Source organism: Pundamilia nyererei, unplaced genomic scaffold, assembly GCF_000239375.1.
Source record: "Pundamilia nyererei isolate P.nyererei 1_Seehausen unplaced genomic scaffold, PunNye1.0 scaffold00146, whole genome shotgun sequence".
Taxonomy (NCBI): Eukaryota; Metazoa; Chordata; class Actinopteri; order Cichliformes; family Cichlidae; genus Pundamilia; species Pundamilia nyererei.
The window spans coordinates 138,381-161,500 of NW_005187547.1; the positions used below are offsets into that span (position 1 = coordinate 138,381).

General features: G+C 39.4%; 1 protein-coding gene across 1 annotated transcript in view; it reads right to left on the reverse strand.

Annotated features, from left to right (window-relative positions):
* adamts16 (ADAM metallopeptidase with thrombospondin type 1 motif, 16) overlaps window positions 1-23,120 on the reverse strand; it is a 48,879-nt gene that overhangs the window by 25,396 nt on the left and 363 nt on the right. The window contains exons 3-9 of the mRNA XM_005744615.1: window positions 19,818-20,176; window positions 9,108-9,465; window positions 6,317-6,519; window positions 4,844-4,927; window positions 4,031-4,190; window positions 1,144-1,249; window positions 810-947 (exon numbers count right to left, since the gene is read on the reverse strand). Coding sequence (XP_005744672.1) covers window positions 810-947; window positions 1,144-1,249; window positions 4,031-4,190; window positions 4,844-4,927; window positions 6,317-6,519; window positions 9,108-9,465; window positions 19,818-20,176 — 1,408 coding nt within the window. The remainder of the gene's footprint in view (window positions 1-809; window positions 948-1,143; window positions 1,250-4,030; window positions 4,191-4,843; window positions 4,928-6,316; window positions 6,520-9,107; window positions 9,466-19,817; window positions 20,177-23,120) is intronic.

Sequence of the window (23,120 nt, forward strand, 5' to 3'; positions counted from 1 at the left end):
AGTAATAATGCAAGATGACGACTCCTTGATGGTTTAATGTTTCAGCGCTCTCCTCCATGTGACCTCAAGAGGTGATGGGAGTTTAATATAAAACTGACAGCTCTAACGAGGTTGAGGTCATCCCAGCTCTAATAACTCAGCGAGGAAATACACTGTCTGTCTCCGCCACTCTGAGAGGGGAGACCTGACAGTTCAGCTAACACACGGGTAAATTTAGTGGTGGGCACTGACTCTGAGCTATCTAGTTTCAAGTATACACGCACACAGACACACACACCTACATCCACAGACAAATAGAAACATGTCCAGACACATGGGCGCGTTGTCTGTGATGGCTGTTTTCCCGCTTGGGAGAGCAGGCTATAAGCAGAACAGTGCACAAACCAACTGCCATGCAAACTTACGGCTTTTACAAGCATGCATCTTGATGCACAATAAAAGTGCATTTTGTAAAAGAGCACTAAGAGAAACGTAGGACCATACTTCGCTTAAATTAGCTGCTATGGTAACTACATTCTTTACTTAATTGCATGTAGCCTCTTGTTCATTCAAAGCTTTAAAATTGCTTTTGAAATATAAAATCTTTTACAGGTTTTATATAGGTAAAAGTACAATTTTTCACTTGACACATTAAAAATAAAAAACACAATGAATGCATGAATTAATTAAGTGGCCAGTTTGAAAAATGTAGTTGTTGTGTTTGTTGTGTGAACTCTAACAAAAAGGCAGACATGAAAATTCTTAAAAACACTAGTTTAATTTCTTTTAGTCAACACAATGAAAGTTAAAAAAAAACCCCAATTGCTTACTTGAGGAAGCGGCTGAGGTACTGACGGCTGCAAGCAGACCAGGAGAAGACACCGTTGTGACCAGCTAATGTGGGAGACATGATGTTGCCTTCTGACTTTTTACAAACATTCCCTTCACCATCATGGACCATTCCAAAACTGGAGAGTTAAAAAAAAGAGATTTTTATCTACAAATTCAGGTGACATAATCATCTACTTCACATGTAACAAATGCAGAAGTTGTCATTCTAATAGATTATTTATTTTTACATGAATTAAAACAAATTTTGGTACATTTTTCATTTCATTGTCGAACAAGGTTGAACGAGGCTGAATGTACTTTGGAAACCCTTACTTGTGTCCTGATTCATGGGCGATGGTGAATGCCAAACCCAGGCCAGTGTCCTCATTAATGGTACAGCTGCGGTATTTGCTACACATCCCGCTAATTGGCGCAAACCCTGCAAAAGAAGTGATAGATTTTTGTTTTTGCAATCTTTAATACAAGTTTTATTCTTCATTAGTTTAAAAAAGCCATTCCAAAAATAACTGTAATTGGTTAGTTTAAATAACTGCTGTCAAGTTGCTTCTTCTCAGCTTTTTAACTCTACATTGCAAGAGAAATTTCTCAAACGATACGCACTGGTGTGAATTTGTGGAGGGCACATGTCGGAAATATCAAACAACATCAGTGAATTCAAATCCTTCCATATGATAACATATGGTGCTCTATATAGTCACATATGCTACCTTTTACTTCACTTTAAAACATTCTTTCCCTATCTTCACATATTTCTCATATCTCTCATTCTCAGTTAAACTCTTTTATAGTACTCAGCTCCCTTTATGCCTCTCTCTGTCCTCTCTCCTCCTGTCTCTCACATTTACAGCAACCTCTGGCTCTGAATCAAAAAGGCTAATCCACACGAGAGCCTCCCTTAACGTTTTTTCCTTAGAGTTTCATGGCGAATTTGGCCTTAAATATTGTTTGATTTACATCTCTAAGTCTTTGCCACAGAGTGGCTCATGTATATAACTAATGTGAGCAATGATATTAAATATAACAAGGGAGATTAACTGTGAGAACTACCATTTATTTCTTTTTTGTGTTAGGAAAGAGGTAGGTCATTGATATTATATGACAGTTTTGAAATATGAATAAAAACATTGAAGAATAGGGCTCTAATAGTAATCCAAATAAACAGTGAATGGTTGTGCTAATGCCTATTTTACATTGTACTTCTGGGAATTAGAAAGCACTGATTCTTATTTTGACTGGACAGACACACAAACACACACACACACACACACACACACACCTTTTATCTAAGCTTGCACAGCTGTATGGATGAGGCTAGTGCTGGTTTCGACACTTTATTGTAAAATCTTAGGTCTGGGGAAGTTACACTCTTGTGTTTTTCTGGTGCAAAAAAGGGGAGTTTTTTTCTCACAGTGTGGAAGATAAGAATGTGTTTGCACAGTCATTACCCCAAATAAGCTTCTGTTATTGTGCTAGGTGATGCACACTCACAGAGACAGCGTGTGTCTGAATGCTCAAGCCAGCTGAGCTTAGTCTATGTAGAAAAACACTAAGCACTCTAAACTAAATGAAAACCTGATAATGTGTCCACTTTCTGAATTTCTATCTGGGTTTTCTGTTATCTCTGTTAAATACGGTTGGCTAAAAAAAAAAATAAAAAAAATAAAAAAAATAGATATTCGGATACTAATTATCACTAAATACTTAATTACTATTGCATCAGATGAACTGCGGCATGATATAGCACTGATATCAACAGTGTTATCTTTGTCTCACCTAGCTAACACACAACTTCACACAACATGCTGAAGGCATGTTGCTGCTTTACTAGCAGCTGAATATGGTGCTATTTTTGTGCCACTATTCTGAGCGCACGTAAAAAAAAAAATGCAGGTGCAAGTGTTGCATTTTGAGGAGAAATTTATTTTGAGCGAAGAAAAGCTAAATTTGAGTGAACAAAATTCGTTGCTGCGTGCAAAAAATTTATATCCATACACACACACACACAATAGCAGCCCCTCTCGCTCAGTTTTTGCATTTGCGCTTGCATGTAATGTGTTGCTGCGCTCTCAACATTTCTACCCGTGCGCGCTCAACTCTTTCTCTACACCGTTATATTTGTGCCACAAAACCAGCCAATCACAGACTTGGATGCAAAAAAATCTGACTGGCTGTTTTGGTCTCCAATCAGCTCGAAATGACGAAATGCAATATCCCAGAATCCATTTCGCCCAGAACTCAAACGAGGCAGTGGCGGAGGAACACAGAGTGGCGGAGTTTGAAATATTACTCTGGGTCACAAAATAAACTTTTAAGATATTTTCATGCGAGAATGGTGCTGTGTGAACTTCAAATATCTGCTCGATTTATCAAGACATCACATATTTGCATGAATTTTGTTCACTCAAATTTAGCTTTTCTTCGCTCAAAATAAATTTCTCCTCAAAATGCAACACTTGCACCTGCACCTGCGCTCAGAATAGTGGCACAAAAATAGCGCCATAGCTGAACAGGTCCATCACAGCAGTGAACAACACTTTATGAACAATTTCGTGAGGTGAGTAAAGCCCCCTTTTTCAACAATAATTAAGCTCTAAACAGGTAGCACAAATGTCAGCCTGGCCAGCACACACAATTAACTTATAGCCGCATTAGCTGTCTCTTAATGATCATTAAGGTAGCAGCTAGCAGCTATGGCTATTATTGGAGCTAGGCGGCAAAATCACTTGTGCCTGTATAACAGTGTTTATTTATTAATTTAAGAGGATTTCGCAATTATTTGTTTCTTGTAAAGTCCCTAATTAAAGCTGTGAGAAGTCTAAAAGTAGACAGAAACAATGGCAGCGTACCTTACCAACAATATTTGATCAGTAATGAAAACATGGTACCAAATCACCAGAAATACAAAGTACCCCAAACAGCCTAAAATTGTTGTTATTGTTTTTTGATCGGATACTGATAACTGGTAATACATTTATAATAAATCTGGATTCAACATAAAGTTAAAAACTAAACATAAAAATAAAGAAGATGATAGATTTTGCTTTCCAGGTTAAGGTACACTGAGCAAATATGATGGATCGGTGTATTGACAGGATTGTTTATTGCCTCAAATGAGGCCTTCTGGCATTTGGTTGTTGCAGAATCTGCTCTTTTGTGATTTACAAGCAATAGAGCAACAAAGAGGTTTTTAAAGTCATACCAAGAGTATCACAGGGTTCATTCTTCCAAGAGCAGATGTCGAGTCCCGTGAGGAGGATGGCGTGGTCATGGTGCCGGCCCTCTCTACCTCCCAGGGTGGACTGCCAGTGGCAAAAGCTGTTCAGTGTGTGGTCTGCATGGTGGTTGATTACTAAGCCATTCTGTGACATAAAACACATAAAAAGATATGATGACAGTATTAACTTCATTAAGGTAAAGCATTATTATCCATATATTTACTGCCAACTTACAGATTCTCTCTGGGTCTTTATAATCAATAACCAAGATCCCTTAGACATATAGCATGCATATTGATAACAACATAAAGGCTTACACATTTTCTTTTGTGTACAAAGGAAAACGTCTGTGAACATTTTTGTATTTTCACCATTCCTCCTGCTTATAAATACTTAATTTTAAAATCTATGAAGTGGCTGGAAAGTCTAAGCCATTGTTCTCAAGCTGCTTTACTTTTCCCAACTGTACCCCAACAGTTTGTCTCTCTCTGTCTGTGTCGCTCATTTACTCCTAGACTCCATGAGAATTTCCCCTGTGGCACAGATCCAGGGAAATACATGCTCTATTTAAACTGTAAAAGCCCCTAGTTGTTACAACAGCCCCAGGAAGGTTTTGGAAGGACCAAAAAGATCTGGAACCTCAGGCAAAACAAACAAATAAACATACAAATGATCCTTTTTTGCATTTTTTTTGCCCCTTGGTATGTACAGCTAAAGAACATGGTAACATATTGTTAGTGTGTAGGGTTGAGTTGTCTGGGTGAATGATGATTCTGACTAAAAACTGACACGCTCACCTGTTCTTCATCCAGGAGGACGAGACCCACAATCACTATGTTGATATTTCCCCCTATTGTGCCATCTTTGAACAGACTTGAGACCTAAAAGGCAAACAGACAATCATTATGACGTATTACTAGAGCATCTGGCATTTGTCTAATCCATCTCAAGTAATGTTTCAAACTCATGTAATTTGAGACATAAACTACATGTGCATGAGTAATTTTACAAAGTTTAAAGTGGCTTGAACGTGACCATCAAAGTGACATCTGAAGTACTCGCCTGTTTATACAAATGCAGGACCTGTCATTAAAAACTGTTACTGGTACTCGAAGAGGATCTGATTAGTACAATCTAGGCTGATGTGTTAAAATGTCCTTAACTTATATTTATGCACCACTCCCATAATATGACTATGAGGGTTCGCTGTATGCCTTTCTCTAAGACCTCGCAAATACATCTTTAGGAAAACTCATTCATTTCCCTCTTTTCGTCCTGCTTTGCGCTGACTCACAGGAAGACACATGGCCGTGGTTTGTTGCAGAAAGGTCAGGGAGGTCATCAAAGAGCTCACTTAAACTAAGCTATGCTGAAAGCTGAGTGTTTGGCAGGCTGTCAGATTTCTGAATTGATTAGAGCAATGAATCCCTATATGCTTTTACATATAGGAATAAAGTATCACACCTGTTTCCACAGATCTGTAGTGTTTTGTGATGCATAGTGCACTGCATGTTTTTTTTATGCATGTTTTTATGATTTTTTTTGTCTTTCCACTGTCACTGTGAAAGCATAATTCTATACAAAGCTAAAGAGCTTATTAGATTTCCTTTCCAACAAATATTAAATGACTTTTGTAAGCCCCATGAGGGCTGGCAGGTGGTGTGAAGCGTTGGGTATTTTCTGTGAAACCCCATATAGTATTTAGGTGACTCCTATGAGGCCGGTGACTGCTCTGACTTTGTTTTTACTACAGGGAACTATGTTTTCAAAATAGATGGATTATCTTTGGATTTGTCAGTCAGTCATTAAGTAGCAAAACAAGTGTGACGGTATTCGCTTACAGATAAGCTGAGAGGAATGGAGGGGGACACTGCAAGCGTTGTGGAGATGATCTCACCCAGATATCAGTTTCCTGTTTTAAGATCTCTGATAAGTTAGTCTAGCAGACAGGATTGTCAAGTAACTAAATCCTTGCTTCAAATAAATTGCATGGCTTCCTCTTTCATCAGCTGATGTTATGGTGTATAATAGCAAAAAAAGCACAGCATCCTAAAACTTCATTTGATGATGTGACTGCAAAGTTACACCAGGCTTTGTGGTTCTGCTGTTAAAGCCACTTGTAAAAATACAAGACAATGATTATTCTTAAAAAAACGAGTCAGCCTTAAGGTTGATTTATGTAACTCCTGTCTTGAATGTGTGCTGCGCCCATGCTAGCCTATAGGCAGAGTGCACATCAAACACAGTGGTAAAGACTAAATTTGTCTCACCATGTTAAGCACAGTAAGAACATATGTAGTTATGTTCTCATGGCCATGGTTGTCCATCATCTTTCTGTCCACCACCACAAGTGTCTCCACATTGAGTCCCTGGTTGGCCTTGTTCTTCATCAGCACTGCCCTTTTATTCCTGGGGATAAACTTGTATTCATCTGGAAGGATAAAAATATCCTCTTCTGGAGGTTTCGGCATGTCTGTGAAAACAGATGGAAAAAGATATAGAGTAAGAATTCATTAAGTAATAAACTGGTCTGAAGCAAAATGATGTAGTAACAGCTGAACAACCTGAACGGAGCATTACTCAGTGATCTATGGCTGCACAGTTAACATGATGAACTACTGTATGGAAGCTTCCGAGTGACTGATGAAAGCCCAAACAATAGCGCATATAATAGCGCCTTAATTGCAGCCATAATGTCCATGACAAATGCAAGCCTTCCTTTCCATTGCTGATTACATTTGCAAGTGATTTGAAATACATTTGTAGCCACTGGCCAAATGTTTACCTTTGCTTATGTGTGCTAACCAGCGATTCTGGCAAATAGCTGGCAACAGCTCTGGATGATTAACCGTGCTCTTACTTTTGTGACCTGATGTCATGGATAAACTGCCAACTGTGCTTTTTTTTTTTTTTTTTACTGTTGTTGACTCTGGCAGTCTCAATGTTATGCTACCATTAAGTGTGAAATCTTATGTGTTCTGCCTTGCAGTAGCTACAGTTACATAAAGTAACAATATTTAAAACAATCGACTATATGAAATATTTACATGTTGAAAGCACACACATTCATCTGAAATGTATGTGCTTCCAGAGCTGTTTCATATTCTATAGACATGTAACATAAATATAGTGTATTTTTGTCCCAAAATGATGTTTTTTTTGTTTATTTGTTTATTTAGTACTAATGAAAGGCTGTATTATGAAAAAGATTTTGTAACTTTTGATGAATTGAAGCTTGCTATGTGAATCTGGGAGTAAAAGCACCTTCGAACATTCAGATTTGAACTATGACATAAAGTAGAACACCTGTTAGTGCAAAAGCACAGCATGCAACCATAGTATCTTGTAACGTTATCTTCTTAAGTCTTATTTTCAGTGTTTTGATAGGTTATCAAAATTTTGACCTGCTCATCGCTGGCTTAGGTAATCTATAAAGGCTAGAAAGTCTGCTTATACAGGCGGAAAGCAGGTGAATGACCAAAGTGCCCTTCGACGAACACACAACGCAGGTGTTCGGTGATATCATCTTATAAAAATGCAAACATCATTGTGTTTTCATAGGGACATACAGCTGCTCTCGTTTGAAAGACCCCCGTGATGCAAGCAATGTTAACGGATCTTGTGGTAATTTCTTGAGAGCAAACATTTGTCATAGTGCAAAGTAAACAGAAATTATAAGAATTAACCTTTACTTATAAAATCAACCACAAATGTCTAAATAAATACATGAAAATGATGATTGTTCGAGGAATCAGCTAATCATGAATGAGTGTTATTGTGTTTAAAGATTTTCAGTCTAAGACAATCTGCTTTACAACATTTACTATCCCCATGTTGTGTAAGTGACAACACACTGCTGATTGTCTCCTTTACATAAAAAGGGGCTAATGTCTTAACAATATGTGAAACCCAAGTCAACATAGAATGTGTTGTCTTTAATCTTGTGTTACAATTTAAAATGAGACACAGCTGCTGTCCAATTTTCACAAGTATTTGTGAATGTTTGCTGCACAAATATGATGATATTACCATCATTAAATAGCAATTTGATGCTTCCACCAGCCACCCTCGTGAAGCTGTTACAAACAGAGTAAACCACAAATGTAAACACATGTAATATTATCGAAGGGTAAGAAGGTTATTTAGTAAGTGTTAAGTGTTTTCATATGAAAATCTGAAAAGGGCAAAAATGACTTCATGGCTTTTTTTTTTATAAGTAAATTAGTAAAAAGTGATCCAATATCAAATCCACCCTAAATCGGAGAATATGTGAGTAAGGCTGACCTCAAAATAAAATAACATTGTTTGGTTCTTAAACACTTAGGATGTCACCAATCCAGAAAAGTTTTGTATAGTATTTTTTCCCATTTTACTAATCTTAATGTTCTTTGCATTCTTCGTTATTTAATACTGCTTTTAAAGCAATTATCAATCTTGGTAATTGCTTTAAAAGCAGAATCTTGAATTACCAATTCAAATTCTTGATATTTCCAGTCCAAATTCTTCTTCTTGCCAAAAAAACTAAGACAAAGCAACAAAGGAGAGTTAAAAATAACCCGAACCAAACAAAAAACCCCTTCAATAGTTTGTTTGGTACAGCTGTTACTCTATCTATTACAATCTGGCAGTGCCTAGCCATCCATGAAGCAGAGGATTTATGAGGCTGACTTTAGTTGGCAATATAATAGCCACCTCGTTGTTAAAAACTTTACCTAGCCGCCCAGATTAAGCACTTAAAATGAAAGTTTAGTGGTGCTGTTACTTTCTGTTTGACTGTGAAAACCCAAATACCAGTGAGATTTGGCTAGTTGACACATAATGATCTATGACCACTATAGTCAAGACACATTGTTAGGTTAGCAGTGCTTGCAATTTCTTTTACAAGTTTCAGGGTTAAGGTGAAATTGATTTTAATAAAAACTATGTAAACCGAATTATTAGAGGTTTAAAAGTATTATAACAAGCAAATAGGAAGTTGCAGGAATCAATAATACATGTAAATCTTAAGAGGAATACTACAATGTTACATTAGCATTAGAAGGAGAAATTGCCCTTACATACATTTCTTCCTTCTCCCACAGAAGTGTTGCTTCTGCTTCTCCCCATGTCTGTAGTCGCTGTCATGGCGATGGTCATTGTGCTGTTGGCCACTTCCATGATGTTTTATCAGGTCAGCTTGAGTGTTGCTGTTATTGTTGTCATGCTGTTTTTGCAGTCCCTTGTATTGATGTTCAAACACTGTGTTGTCAGCGGATCTCTTTTGAAGCACATGTTGCCGCTGTGTTTGGGAGTCCCTTTCGCTCTTATAGAGGATGTGTGGCTGATGACCGAAGGGCGCTGTGAAGTTCTCCATCTGCGCCAAGCCGTGTGACACGGGTCTCAAGAAATATTCTGCATCCTGTGTTTGGATCAAACCTGACTAGAGGCAAAACAGAGAGTTTGATTAGCTTTACAGCACAACCTGTTACCTAGGCTGCACTAATCTACTGTTGCACCCATGTTGTCTACACTCAAGCCACGTGGAAAACCCTCAAAAAAAAATCATTCTCAGGCCAAACAATCTTGAAAAAAGAGGGTCTCGTCCCAACTTTTTTGTGAAAAAATATTTAAACGTGACCCAATAATGAAATATTGTTTGCTAAAACCTCAAAAGTTCACAAATTCTTTTCCACTGAAAAAGGCCCAAAGGGCTGCAGTCATATATTTTAATGATATTATACGATAATTACTTTCGCCAGCTTTTCATTTAGCTACCCAGTCTGCCTCTTTTAGCAATTAGTCAAGGTTTGACCCTTAGTCGCTCTGAACCCGCCTCCCTTAAACCTCTTTAGGTCACTGGCCACGTTTCATCATGTTTAACATCTGTTTTACTGTTCAGGGTCAACCGTTATCTCACCTAAATTTAAACCAAACTTGGTCAGACAGAATGATTTTAAACCCAATGGGCTGGTGGCATAAACATGATATATGCTGTATAGCATGTATGTAAGAGAAGCTCTTAAGAGCCCATTTCCAGCTCTGTTTATCCTGTGACATCTTTAATACAACATGGAATACGAGAATGGGCGACATGAACATCCTCAGCAGCAACAATTTCCTTTTACTAAATATGAAGATCAATATGTGCTTTTTTGGTGCCACAGCATTACTTAGACATTCAGTTACAGGTTGCTTTTGTAAAAGGCCAATTAATATGGCCACTTGAAAAAGAAAGTTTTGAAAGAAAGTGTGGGTACAAAGTAAAATGGTAAATGGTAAATGGCCTGTATTTATATAGCGCCTTACTAGTCCCTAAGGACCCCAAAGCGCTTTACATATCCAGTCATCCACCCATTCACGCACCCATTCACACACTGGTGATGGCAAGCTACAAAGTAAGTACAGTACCAGCTGTTAGGGGCTACTAATTAAATTAATTAATCTGAATTGCTGGCACTTTCCTGACCTGGAGGTCAGGTCAAAATGGGTGATGCAACAGGGTAAAGATCCCAAGCATAGCAGGAAATCTGCAACAGAGTGGTTAAAAAAGAAAAGAATCAAGGTGTTGCAGTTGTACAGTTAAAGTTCAGACCCCAACAAGGTTTAAATCCTTTGGCAGGACCTTAAGAAAGCTGCGGATAAATGAATGCCTATAAAGTTGTAAAGAAGAGGGCCAAATTTCCTCCACAAAAGTCTTAAAGAATTACTTCAGGTTAACGCTGCCAAAGGTCATTATGCACGCTACTTAATAATGGGGTGTACTTAGTTCTTCAAGAATTGCATAGAATCTTGTGAAATGCTTATTTTTCACATGACTGTCAATATATCTGCACATATTTAAGGACACAGCAATTTTCATTTATAAATGTTCTAACTGGGTCAGTCTGAATTGTAGCAGTGGCATGTTGTTATTAATCTCAGTGGATAAACTGAGTCAAAAGCCTTTTTGAATCTCTACATTTTACAGTGACAATTATTCACAATATTCTTTTAAGCTGACCTTATTCTCGCTTTATTTTTCCCTCTATCCCTGTCTGTGTCAAAGAGACATTTCAGCTTTCATATTCAGCTTTTCAATAAACTTCTATCAACACAAAAGATTCAGACAGTTGGAGATGGTTTCTCTTGCTCTCTTCTTCTCTTTTTCACTCTCAGTCTCTCTAAACATGCACCACATTTGTGATGACAGTCAGTTGGCATGTAGTGTTTGTACTTTAACTGCACTTGGCAGTTACAACCATTTCCCTAAAATATGTTTAAATGACTACAGTCGCCACTGCTTTTTTTCTTTCATTTTGTTTCACTGTGAGTGGAGTATGAGGCCCTTCATCCCTGCAGTCAGATGCTGGCTAACACAGACACAGTGACACAGTTGCAGTGGTGAGGTAGTGAGTGTGTATTAATGTGTCTTTGTGTGTGTATGTGCATAAGTCAGTCCTTACACAGTACAAAGTGGAAGTTTGTGTGTGAGACAAAACAGTGGGAGAGACAGCTGGAAAATTAGGGCTCATAAATGTGAAACTCAAAAGTCTGCATGTGTGGATGTCTGCAGATGTTTCCATATCTCTAAGTAGGGGAATCTCTGGTAGCAATAAGTTAGACTCGCAGGAGCAAATTTCAAACAGTGATGTCTTTCATGCTGACAAGGTCTTCAGAACCAATTTTTTCATCATCACTCATCAACCTGGGCCGTTTACCCTTCATACAGGTCAGAGAACTAGCGAAGCAGAGTCTATGGAAAGTACCGCGTTGAGCTTTGCATGCGAAAACTATGAGGTCGATACAGATGTGTCAGCTATGACCACAATGACCATGCAGTTTACAGCTTTCATCACATACTGTAGTAAAAAAAGTTATTGTCAGTACTGTGCATTTATGAAGTAATTATCATGATTGGTTCTACAGCTGTCAGAATGGCGTATTCCTTGCAATATTATCAAATTATGAATATTAACACAGGTAAATGAAAGAATTATATATCCAACTGACCACATGATTCCTAGAGTGTGACATTAATGGTAAAATGGGGTAGAGGGGCAGGCTGCTGGGGTACTTTTCAAATCCTACTGTCAAGTTGTATGCTCAAGCCAGAGGAGAGCAGTTGTTATTTACAGATGTCCCATATTCAGATAATGATCATTTCCCACTATACAGTAACTGGTGTTTCACAGATGAAAGCTACCTACAAACAGCAACACTATATGGACACAAATGTAGGCCTAGACTGCTTAGTCTTTGAATTCAGCTGTTTTCAGTCCCATTGCCACGAGTGTAAAAGTCAAGCACTTAACCATGCAATCTGCTTTTGCAAAAAAATTGTGGCTCGTTTTAAAGAGCTCACTGAATTCGAGCATGGTACTATAATAGGAAGCCACCATTGCAAGAAGTCAGTCTGTAAAACGTCTTCCTTTCTAGATATTCCACAATCAACTTTAAGTGGTATTTTTGCAAAGTGGAAGCGTTTAGGAACCACAGCAACAGCCGCAAAGAGCCAGACCACGTAAAGTTGTCGAATGCTGAAGCGGAAAATGCGCAACGGTCGCCAACGCTCTGGTGACTCAATAACTGCAAAGTTGCAAACCTTCTCTGGCATTAACATCAGCAAAACATTCCATGCCAGAAAGATGAGGGTGCGTGATCAGTTATTGAGGGAAAGAAAGAAGTGAGAAAGAGGCTTACTAAAACGTTACCACCTTCCACCATTGCTGGCCCGCCAACGGTCAAGAAATACCCCAGCCAGGATTGTTGCTTATATCACATGTGACAACCGGTGCGTGATTCCACATGGCACCCGCCCCGGCGCTGTGTAATCACAGACAATTGTCAACAATTGGTTCCAAGTCACGATGAGGCCTCTGACCTGAACTGTGCTGCCGCCAACCATCAGAACTTCACATGCTAAGTATTTATTTTTTCTGTGTGGGTGGTTCAGGGATTGAACACTGGGGCATTAGTGTGGTGATATGGTAAAGCAGCTCTACAGGGGAAAGACTGCCAAGAACATTTAAAAAAATCCCTTTTCATCATTTTTGTTGTTGTTGTATGTGGTTATTTTTAGTCAATCCATTGCAATGAACAAGACAGTCAAGAAAGGAAACCTATTGAGTGAGAGAACATCAACCATAGGATTTAAACCTGCAGCATGTGTACTGACTGTTTAGCTTGCGGTTGTTATAGAAACAGACATCTTTTGATAGCTAATAGCAGTAGTTTAGACAGCGCAGGGAAATCTGGCTGACATTCAGTCTAAAAAAGAACTGTATCTACAGAGAAGATATTTTCAGAGCTGCACTATTTAAATTTGACTTATTTGCAGCTGTATGTTGCCAACTTTATAAGTCATGTGGTTAGAAAAAACCTTTAATTTCCACTTTTGTTTACATTTGCATATGATACTTCGCTGTAACAGCATTTACAATACAATACATGAAGCAAACAGTTCAAGAGCAAGTGGTTCGCCATTTCAACCGAAGCCAAAGGCTTTCCACTGGAGACATGTCAGCAAGCATGAACAACAAGATAGCTATGGCCACATTTCAAAGTGACAGTGTTCACTCTTTTACTCTTTTACTAAAGTATCTTACAGTTTGTGTATACTGGCTGCTTTGTCTTTTCAGCATTGCTGTAACACAGCGGTTCCCAGATATCTGTCTACACATATACGAAGGGATTTTTGGAGCTGACCATGGTAGCTTACTGCCATGTCATGGCATTTCAATATTTTGTCTATGCAACTTCACTTTTTTTCCCGGGTCAAATCATCAGTGTCGCTTTAATATTTTAAAAGAGCGCATGAAAAGCTCTTTCAAAGCCAAGTTAGGGATGAGCAGCTAATATGCTTGTGTCTGGAGCTCCATCATAAAAAGGACCATGAGTCACACCTCCACATATTATCCTGTTTCCTCTCATCTGCATTTTGTCACATAGACTGAAAGGACTGTTTCTCTGGAAGGATAGATCAATGCATCTCATTGTTTTACAAATGCTGTCAATGTAATTTGTCCTGTGCTTCAGATATCCAATCCAGATGTTGATGCCACAGTATTTAACTGTTGGCTGTGAGCTCTTCTAAAATATGCTGATTTCATTTTAAGTGTTCTATTACTGAATACATCAAGTTTCAGTGACAGAAAACTAGACACGCAGAGGTGTTGTACTGTGTGTGCAATGAATTTAAACAAAGCTAAAGGATGTCGTTACTCAGCTAACGGCCAACAGACAAAAACAGATCATCTTTTTTATGTAGTTTTTGAGTTGAGCACAAACAACATACATGCACTTTCTTTAATTTCATACGTACGAGAGCGTGTGTGTGCAGGCTGCTATGTTAAGAGATTAGGTCACACTGGTCCCTTTCCTAAATAGCCAAAGTCATCGGATTACACAGTACGCAGTATGAAGTGCAAATAGCAGTCATAAAATGCTGAAATACTACTTGGGAGGGCGCAGACAGCTGGACTCTGTGTCAGACTCATCCAGACAAGCAGCAACAAGAACGGGGGGAGTAGGCGGGCAAGAAACAGAAGGAAAACGGAAATGAGGCGGGGAAGCGCTCAGTGCATTACAAGATGCACCTGACTGTAGGCTGTAGATGTTTCTGTCGTTATTTATCTCTACCCCTCCTCGCTGTCCTCGACAAAAATACGTGGCAACTTTGGCATCTCAAACACAAGGCTTCACATTTCCAAACAATCCGTCTTTTGACAGAACAAAGTGCTTCAAGAGATGATGCTGCAATGCTTTATTTGTCATCCACACTGATTCCACGATGGCTACACTTCCAGCAGCCGAAGGCAAGGATTCAGATTGTGAGCTTTGCGTTGACAGAGTTAACTGAACAACTGTGAATTGCTCTCTCGGGTCATATTTTAGTTTAATGCGCATTTACGAATTAGAGATTCCCACTGTATCCAAAATATCCAGCACGGATTACACAAACTGGAGGTCCTCATTACTTAATCTCCGTGGTATGGTGGAGGAACCCATGAATGATGAAGCCTTGATAAAACTGTTCTCACATCATTGGGTGCACAGTATCTACTGAGAAATGGTGATAGCAACCTGCCAAGACCACACTATGTGCTTTTCAAAGCTTCACTAACATCAGTAGACCCATCCCTCATATTCGCTTGGAAATCCCAGAGGTGGAAGAAATGTGCAGCATTCTATTATTACCATGATTGCGTGCCCCGAGGCAAGAAACACACCCATCCTTTTACAAGTGGAAAACACATACCTTCCAAGTGATTTGTAGTGGCAGGACATTAAGAATTTCCCTTTGATACAAAAGGAAGGTGTGCTTTACAAGTCTGAGTAAAATTAGCCGAACTGATACAGATGTAGGTGAAGCACAGGGCTACAGTACAGATGTGAAAAAAGGACATACTGTATAGAGAGTAAGCAGTTGCTTATTAGTAGTTACTAGTTGAAAAAAGGTTATTATGCATACCTTTGTGTAATGTTCATGGATGCAAATTAGCAGGAGATTAAATAGCATACAAAAAGGTACAATAAGACCAAATTGTTACTTTGGTAGTACAGTGCTGCTGCTATGCTGTATACAGAAAAATATTTGAGAAAATGAGTCATAATAACTCAATAATTTAAGCTAGCAGGTTCCAGCATGGGGTTTGCAGACAGCCAAGTCTCAAAGTTAACATATTTACAGATAAAAATCATGCTTGCAGCTCTGTGAGGCTTACAACATTCTTTTACGTTTTGCCACCATGCTGGTGAGTTCACAATGTCAACTAGCTGCTGTTAGGTAGGCTGGATGACAATAACGATGTTCAACATATTAGTTCGGCATGCTAAACATCTTGTGTCTGAGTAGGTTTTTCAACAAAGCTTGAAAAAGAAGGCAACTGGAGTTCTTTAGGTGTATGAAGATGTTTCACCTCTTATCCAGGATGCTTTTACGGGTCTAAAATGGCTATTTACCCCTAGTAAGGGGTTGTCCCCTTTGGAAGTGGTCTTGAGGTCACTGACCTACTATTGATCATGTGAGTTATCTCAAGGTGTGAAATAAGGCATGGGTCATTACCATCACCTGTGGGTTAAGGATGAAATCCCTGTGAAACCTTGGATGAGAGGTAAAATGTCATCACAAACCTAAAGAACTCCAGTTGTCTTCTGTTTCAAGATCTCAGGAATAACATCTTTTTCCCCCTTTGTTTGGACCAAAAATTGCACAAGATGCCATATGTAGGCATAGGGATGAAAAGAAAGTTACCAGATTGGAACAATTTCTGCATATCACTCCTCAATAGCCTCATACCCATAAAAGCATATCATGCTGCAGCATAAAGTCGACACAGAGAAGGAACTGTTTTATGATGGGCTGTTCCATGTGTGTGTGCTGGTCTATGAAACCCTTTGGCAGGTGATCAGTGGGATTGGCCTGAAACTTTTATTCCATCAATTCATTGCTTGTAAGTCAGAGATTTTTACGGCTGATCACCCTCCTGTCATCAACTGCATGGGCTGCCAGAAGATGAGAGTTGAAAAGGCAAATTATAAATAGGCTTTAACAATGTTACACTGCCTGCAAGAAGAATTTTAGCACTTCAAACTTCCAGGGAGGGAGCAACGACCCTTATATTCTTCGTCAATGTCACTCCTTTTCACTCTGATCTTTCATTATCCTTCTGTTGGCGTCGATTAGCCAGCGTGAGAAACCCTAACCCTGCAGCTTACTCTAAACACAGATGGATGGTGTTAATTTTCTTTTTTTTTAAAGAATGACAGCGCAAACAAATGTGATGAAAGAGTCTAATCTAAGTTGTATCACTGTGCATTTGGAGTCCAGGTGCATTGCTGCTCCGGTCAATATTTACCTGTTCCTTGCTAAAGCAAACTGGCCAAAGTGCAAGGTCTCCCATATGCTTTCAAGTAGTCCAGTGAACTCTGTTATGACGTTTTGACCAGTTGTATGCAACATCTGTAGCACGCACACACACTTAGATTAACTGGCTGGACTTGAACACTTGTCCAAGAACTTTGAACCTTAACCAAAGCTTATATTAACGTTAAATCAATCTAAACATCTTCATATTAAAATCCGTTGAGGTATCATGTACGGTGACACCACAACGTAACAATGTAAATGGCTTAAGTCCCTAGAAGACTGGCACTATGCACAGCCAATTTAACCCTATAGGTATGTAGGTCTTTAGTGCAAAAACTCATCTTATGTATCAACACTGACTGTGTGACAGTGGTGAAGTTAAATATTCAAACGTATGCAGAAAAATTCTTATATGCAGTTTAGCGCTTAATAAAATGCATTCTTCCCTTTTTTTGAAAATCAGTAACCAGCTTGATCTTTTCCCTAGAATCTAAATACCTTTGCCTGCTGATATTGCTTTGCACTTCCCAACTTCACATCAGAAAAAGCCAAATTCCCAATGATGCCCTGACCCAGTCTGTCCTAGCCCGCCTCAGCCGTGAGAACAACATTTACAGTCTCTGCAACCCTGGACCTTTTGGCTGGATCTTTTATTGGGATCTGCTCTGAAATGTAGACACACACACACACACACACACACACACACACACACACACACACACACACACACACACACACACACACAGAAGAAGAGAAGCATCCCTGGAGATGTGCCATTCTCTGCCTGTAGTTTTAGAGGGCAATTCTCAGACACAGCAGTGTCCCTTACAATGAAATATAAACAGCAAACCAACATGGAATTTATTTTAGCCTAATTAAAAACACTAAAAGCCATGCTTAAGTGAAATGTGGTCAAACTGGTTTTTAGGGGAATTTGCTTTTGGTAAAACTGTGAAAAGAAACAAGTTCAAACAATATTTCTTTTTTCAGATGAAAGCTTATATCCCACTGGCCTGAATGCATTCACTAACGGATGTCAACTGACAAATGAAGCATTCCACTGATGTTGAAGAACAAAATGAGGAATACTTGAGAACTTCTCTTCTTTTTACCAAGCTTCAGCTGTACAACAGAAAAAGAGTAGAATGTATAATGAAATTAAGTGGCATACTAGCAAATAAAAAGAAACAATAAGACCAAACAAATCAATAAAATTCTCAACAGAAAGTCTGGTTGAACAAAAAAGGTTTGAGTCAACTAAACATAGCTGTAGTGGTAGACCGTTCCAATGCCTTGTGCCACAAGTGCCACAGGCTGAAAGGCTCTGTCTCCACTAGTCTACAGTCAAATGTGTGAAACAACTAACACATGCTGAGCCTGTGAACGAAGACTGCAAGCAGCAGTGTATTTTGTAAGAAATAATCTCGAGCCTGGTGATTTAGTGCTCTGTGTGTGTACGTACGGTCATTTTAAACTCTACTGGCAGCCAGCGTAAAGAACATGCTGACTTCAAAACGAATAAGTGTGTAGGTAAGTTTTTGTATTAATTAAGTCCTTTGTTCTCTAGTCCAGACTGCTAAGAGGGTTAATATAACACTTGGGGTCTTAGCGTGGCACTACCTCACTTGAGCTTATTACAGTAATTTCTTCTTTATGTTCATGCAGCACAGGAGGACCACCAAGGCGAGAACTGGAATTTAGCCAGTAAATCTAAACAGAATGTAAACTAGTCCAGAGGATTTAATTCAGATTGATTCAGTCAGCATTTTTAGCCCAAACTGCATAATAATGACTTTTATGCCTAAAAAAGACGGACTTATTATACATTAACGAGTAGAAAGAAAAATAAAATTGCTTCCAAACACTGCTAGAGCAGATACCGAGCTTCACTCTGACCAAACACACAAATACAGCTGATCATTTAAACACCAATAAGTCTGCTCAGGTTCGCATGTGGATATCCGCTTACTGTCTGTGTAGCTTTTAGAGTGCTCAGAGTTTAATTTCACCTGGATTGGATTTGCACCCATTTCAATCCTCTTTAAGCAGTGACAGCTGCAAATGTTGCGGCCTTCAAGATGATGCAAAGGTGCTTCTCGTTGTTGGAGGAATATTCAAAATATTTTTATATCCGTGTAGTAAACGCTATGTGCTAAACGTAAAGATAAAATACCATCAAAACATTGTTATGGCATATTTGGCTCATGTGTATTTTTAGAATTTTCCTGGCTTGTAGCAAACATGATGTGAACATGAAGCTTAGCTTTTCCATCCATTAGTTATTCATTAGCTGACTTACAACTAATAATGCATGACACGCTGGAACGAGAACCTCCTGTGTATGTTTTGCCAACTTATTCGGTGGGTTTTTAAGTCAATTTAAGTCAATTTTCTCTGCACATCAGACAGACAATGGACTGACTCAAGAACTGTGTGAAAGACAGCCATAGAAGCATACTGTCGAGAGTCATAATGTTTCATCAAAAAGTATGGCGTCTCACAATGAAAGAATTGCAATTGAATTGAATTTACTGTCTGTCTTTTGTCTCGGGGTGTTAAGTTACTATATTCCAAACTTTGTGTTGAAATCCAAAAAAGGTCAATAACCTCTCTCTTTCTGCCTCCCCGGTTTTGCCATGACAAGAACTCTGACACTCAGTGTTTATAGTATCAGCGGTCCCAGGATGAGCCAAATTTCTTTGGCTCCCAAGCTCGCTTTTTTTTTCTCGGCCATTGAGTGCAATTAGAGAACTCACTGCTAAACCTACATGCTGCCAAAACTTAAGCAATATAAAAATGTCCCTGAGATGCACTTTTATGATGAATTTACCGTGAAGTCTTTTTGACTGATACAGATGCACACACACCCTTTATCTGAACTATTTACTGACTTTCCTTTCTTATCTTCAGAACCCATCCTGCAGCCCATCTTTGTTTTGACTCACCATCCCCATGCATGTGGATAGTGCCACAGAGGAGTTGACCCTTGACCTCAGTGACCCTTGGTAAAAGCAGAGGTCATCCTGATGGTAGGCCCTCAGGCTCTTGGTGCCATTCTTTCCCAGGACCTGGATGGTGAAGCCAGGTGCAATCAGGCTTTCCGAGGCGTCCCTCAGCTCCATGTGGAAGTCCTGCCCCAAGCCTCTGAGTCGGAAGTGGACTGTTTCGCTGATGCTTTCAGCGGCAGATGAGTCTGCGTCTGAAGCGAGGGATCTGCGCCGCCTTTTGCGCTGGTGGTGGGCAATTTCATGAGAGACGTAAGCGCCTTGGTGGTCGACCTCATATGGAGATACAATCTCATATTCTGGAGATAAAGGATGTTGAAGGAAGAAGAGGCAAGGAAAGGGACAGGAAATGTGAAAAGACAAATGAAACACTGAGTGAAAATTGCAATCACAACACCCACAAAAAAGGCAGCCACAAAAAGCAACTATATCTAGTCTTTTAATGTGGACATATTAAATATAAAGACATTTCTTAACTTGGAACTATGCAACTGAAAGCCTGCTGAGAGGTTTTAAACTGTGATGAGAAAAGAATATATTTTTACAGATACAAAAAATAAATGTTTAGCCTGATGGTAAATCTATACTAATTTGTTGTGTCAACATAATTAATTGTGAATTGCTGCACATTGTGTCAGCTGCTGCCTTGGTTACAACACGGTCTAAAACTACAGCTTTTTGCTTTTCTTTGTTAGCTCTCCTCTGCCTGCCTCATTTACTTTTGCTGACGGGGTCAAAAGAGGATTACGAGAAAAGGAAGCTTTCTAGACAATTCCAGGCCTTTTAGTAGAGAGTGAATCATGTTTGACCAAGTACTTTATTTCTTTTATATAGCTCAAACTGGATAACAGCAAGTCATAAAGGGAGATGGTTGAATGTCATTGTCAGCCCTTGTGTTGTAGTCCAGTTAAAAGTCTAATCATGCTGTGATCATAAGAATTAATGGGCTTTCCTCAAAAGGTCAAATCAAAAGTAGCTGATTTTATACTGACTCCCTGCCTTGGTCCAAGTTTCATTTTGAGGAAAAATCATGTGACAGAGAATATTGCTTAAGGTCATCTGAGGAGTAAGAATGGCAGAACAGACTAAGGGACATCTTTTATAAGAAATGAACATATTCACTCTTGCATATACTTGAAATATATATAGAAAAGGTGCATGATGGCCAGCCATCTATCCATCCATCCATCCATCCATACAGGGTACATCCTGGACAGGTCACTACTCTGTCACAGGGCTGACACACAGAGACAGACAACCATTCACATGGATATTCACAGATATAACCAGTTAAGAAAGGACAATTAAGATTAACCACATGCATACTTTTGGATTGTGGCAGGAAGTTGAACTTACGGGAACCTACGCAGACACGAGGAGAACATGCAAACTCCACACACACTGGATTCAAACAGAGGACTTGCTTTCTGTGAAGTGACTGCACTAACCAATGCACTGCTCTGCGTTAAATGTGCATGATTGCTCTCATTTTAAATTATTTATTTATTTATTCATTTTTACCATAACTTTTGTTACTGTCCTGGGAACTTAGTTAAAAGGGACACTCGATGCTGTCGTGTTTTAAGTCACACAGCTTAAAACATTTTACAGTTGATGCTTTAAGAGTAATCTGGAAGCAAACAGACATAAGAGTATCATGGCTGATTTTGGCACAGTACTGGAATGGCCACTGTAAATGTGTTTAGCCATGCAAAAGTGATACGGTGTCACTTTTTTCAGGTTAAAGTGCACAGAAATAACAACAACATTGGACAGTCAATAAGGGCATGTCCCAGTTACCGTACAGGCTGACCTGCTTTAGCAAGACCTAACAATGAGTATATATAGCACTGAGACAGACAGGTTCTGGCAGTGGGAAAAACATGCAGGGTGGCAGACTGTGTGTCATCCCTGCCTGTGCCAATGCCTGCTTTTTGGTGCATCTTGGTCATTCAGTGTATCTACACACAGCACCCTGTCCTCAGCAGCGGGTGATTTATTTAAAGCACGTTGATTTGCTACGACTGCATAAGTTTTAGCATGGGCAGCCAAGGCAGGAAGCAAAGCCTTGACATGTCACCAGTCTTATCTATCTCAGAGTTACAGGACTGCAAAGAGCAAACACATGCCCCAAGTCTCAAGCATTTTCTATGCGGAAAGCAAAGCTCTTAAGCAAACCCAGAAAATGGTCCTCTCTGTCTTTGCCTCTCTGTCCACATCCCCCGAATGCATAGACACACACTTGCTTCCAGTTAACTGCTTGTCCCACCCTCACACAAAAAACAGCTGCGGTGACCCATGTCTGACAGTATACAAACAAAGAGTCCGCGAGAACAGAGTACACATGCACACACACGCACAGACACACACACATGCACACAGAAAGAGAGAGACAGACAAGGCTGAGACAAGATCCTGCAGTTGTTGGTTTGTTGGTTTAGTGGCTCCCGAGTGCCATTAGCACTGATGAAGTCTTCAGCCAGTGGGCACCTTGGCTTAAAGATGATAAAGGAATGAAAATATGAATTCTGCATATGAACTCGTTCTAACATATGAATATTGACACATTAACAAGGAGAAGTAATTGTTGAAGCGCTGCCTATGACACTAACTCAAAACACAAGCGAGGGCTTTCCCATTCCTTTCTGTTTCAGATCATCCGCACATGTGCTCACAGAGAGTTCATTTATGCAGACATATTTATGCACTTTCATGGTAACAACAACAACAACAAAAGATCTGGTAGAGAACTGCAAAGAAGTTGCTGAGTCATCACACCACATGGGGTTAGATCCACAAAAACAAGAACAGATGAAAGCCTCGCTCTTAACTCCTGGCACTAATAATTGACAAAGCAGGCATCACTGCATCCTCAAGGAAGAGTTTGGTCACTGTCCCAGCTAGATTGCTCTGGGAGCCATTTTTATTGTGTGTGTGTGTTTTTTTGTCACCCCCCCCCCTTCTTGTTCTTGACACGTGTGTTGACTTGACACGTTAATAAATAATTCCTTTCATGTAACGTGAACTAAGTGAAACGACTTTTACAGAATGAAAGAATTCCTTATTTTGCTGTAGACCACAGTTTGAGATCCTCTGCAGCATGCACCAACTAGTGACTCCGAGTCAGGGTACAGGTTGCCCCCCGGCGGTGAATGGCGGTAACGCACAACGCAGGTGAGCGCCGTTTGATGCTGCTGACCGCTTTATGGGTGAGCGAGCGAGAAGTATTTATTGTCTTAATTC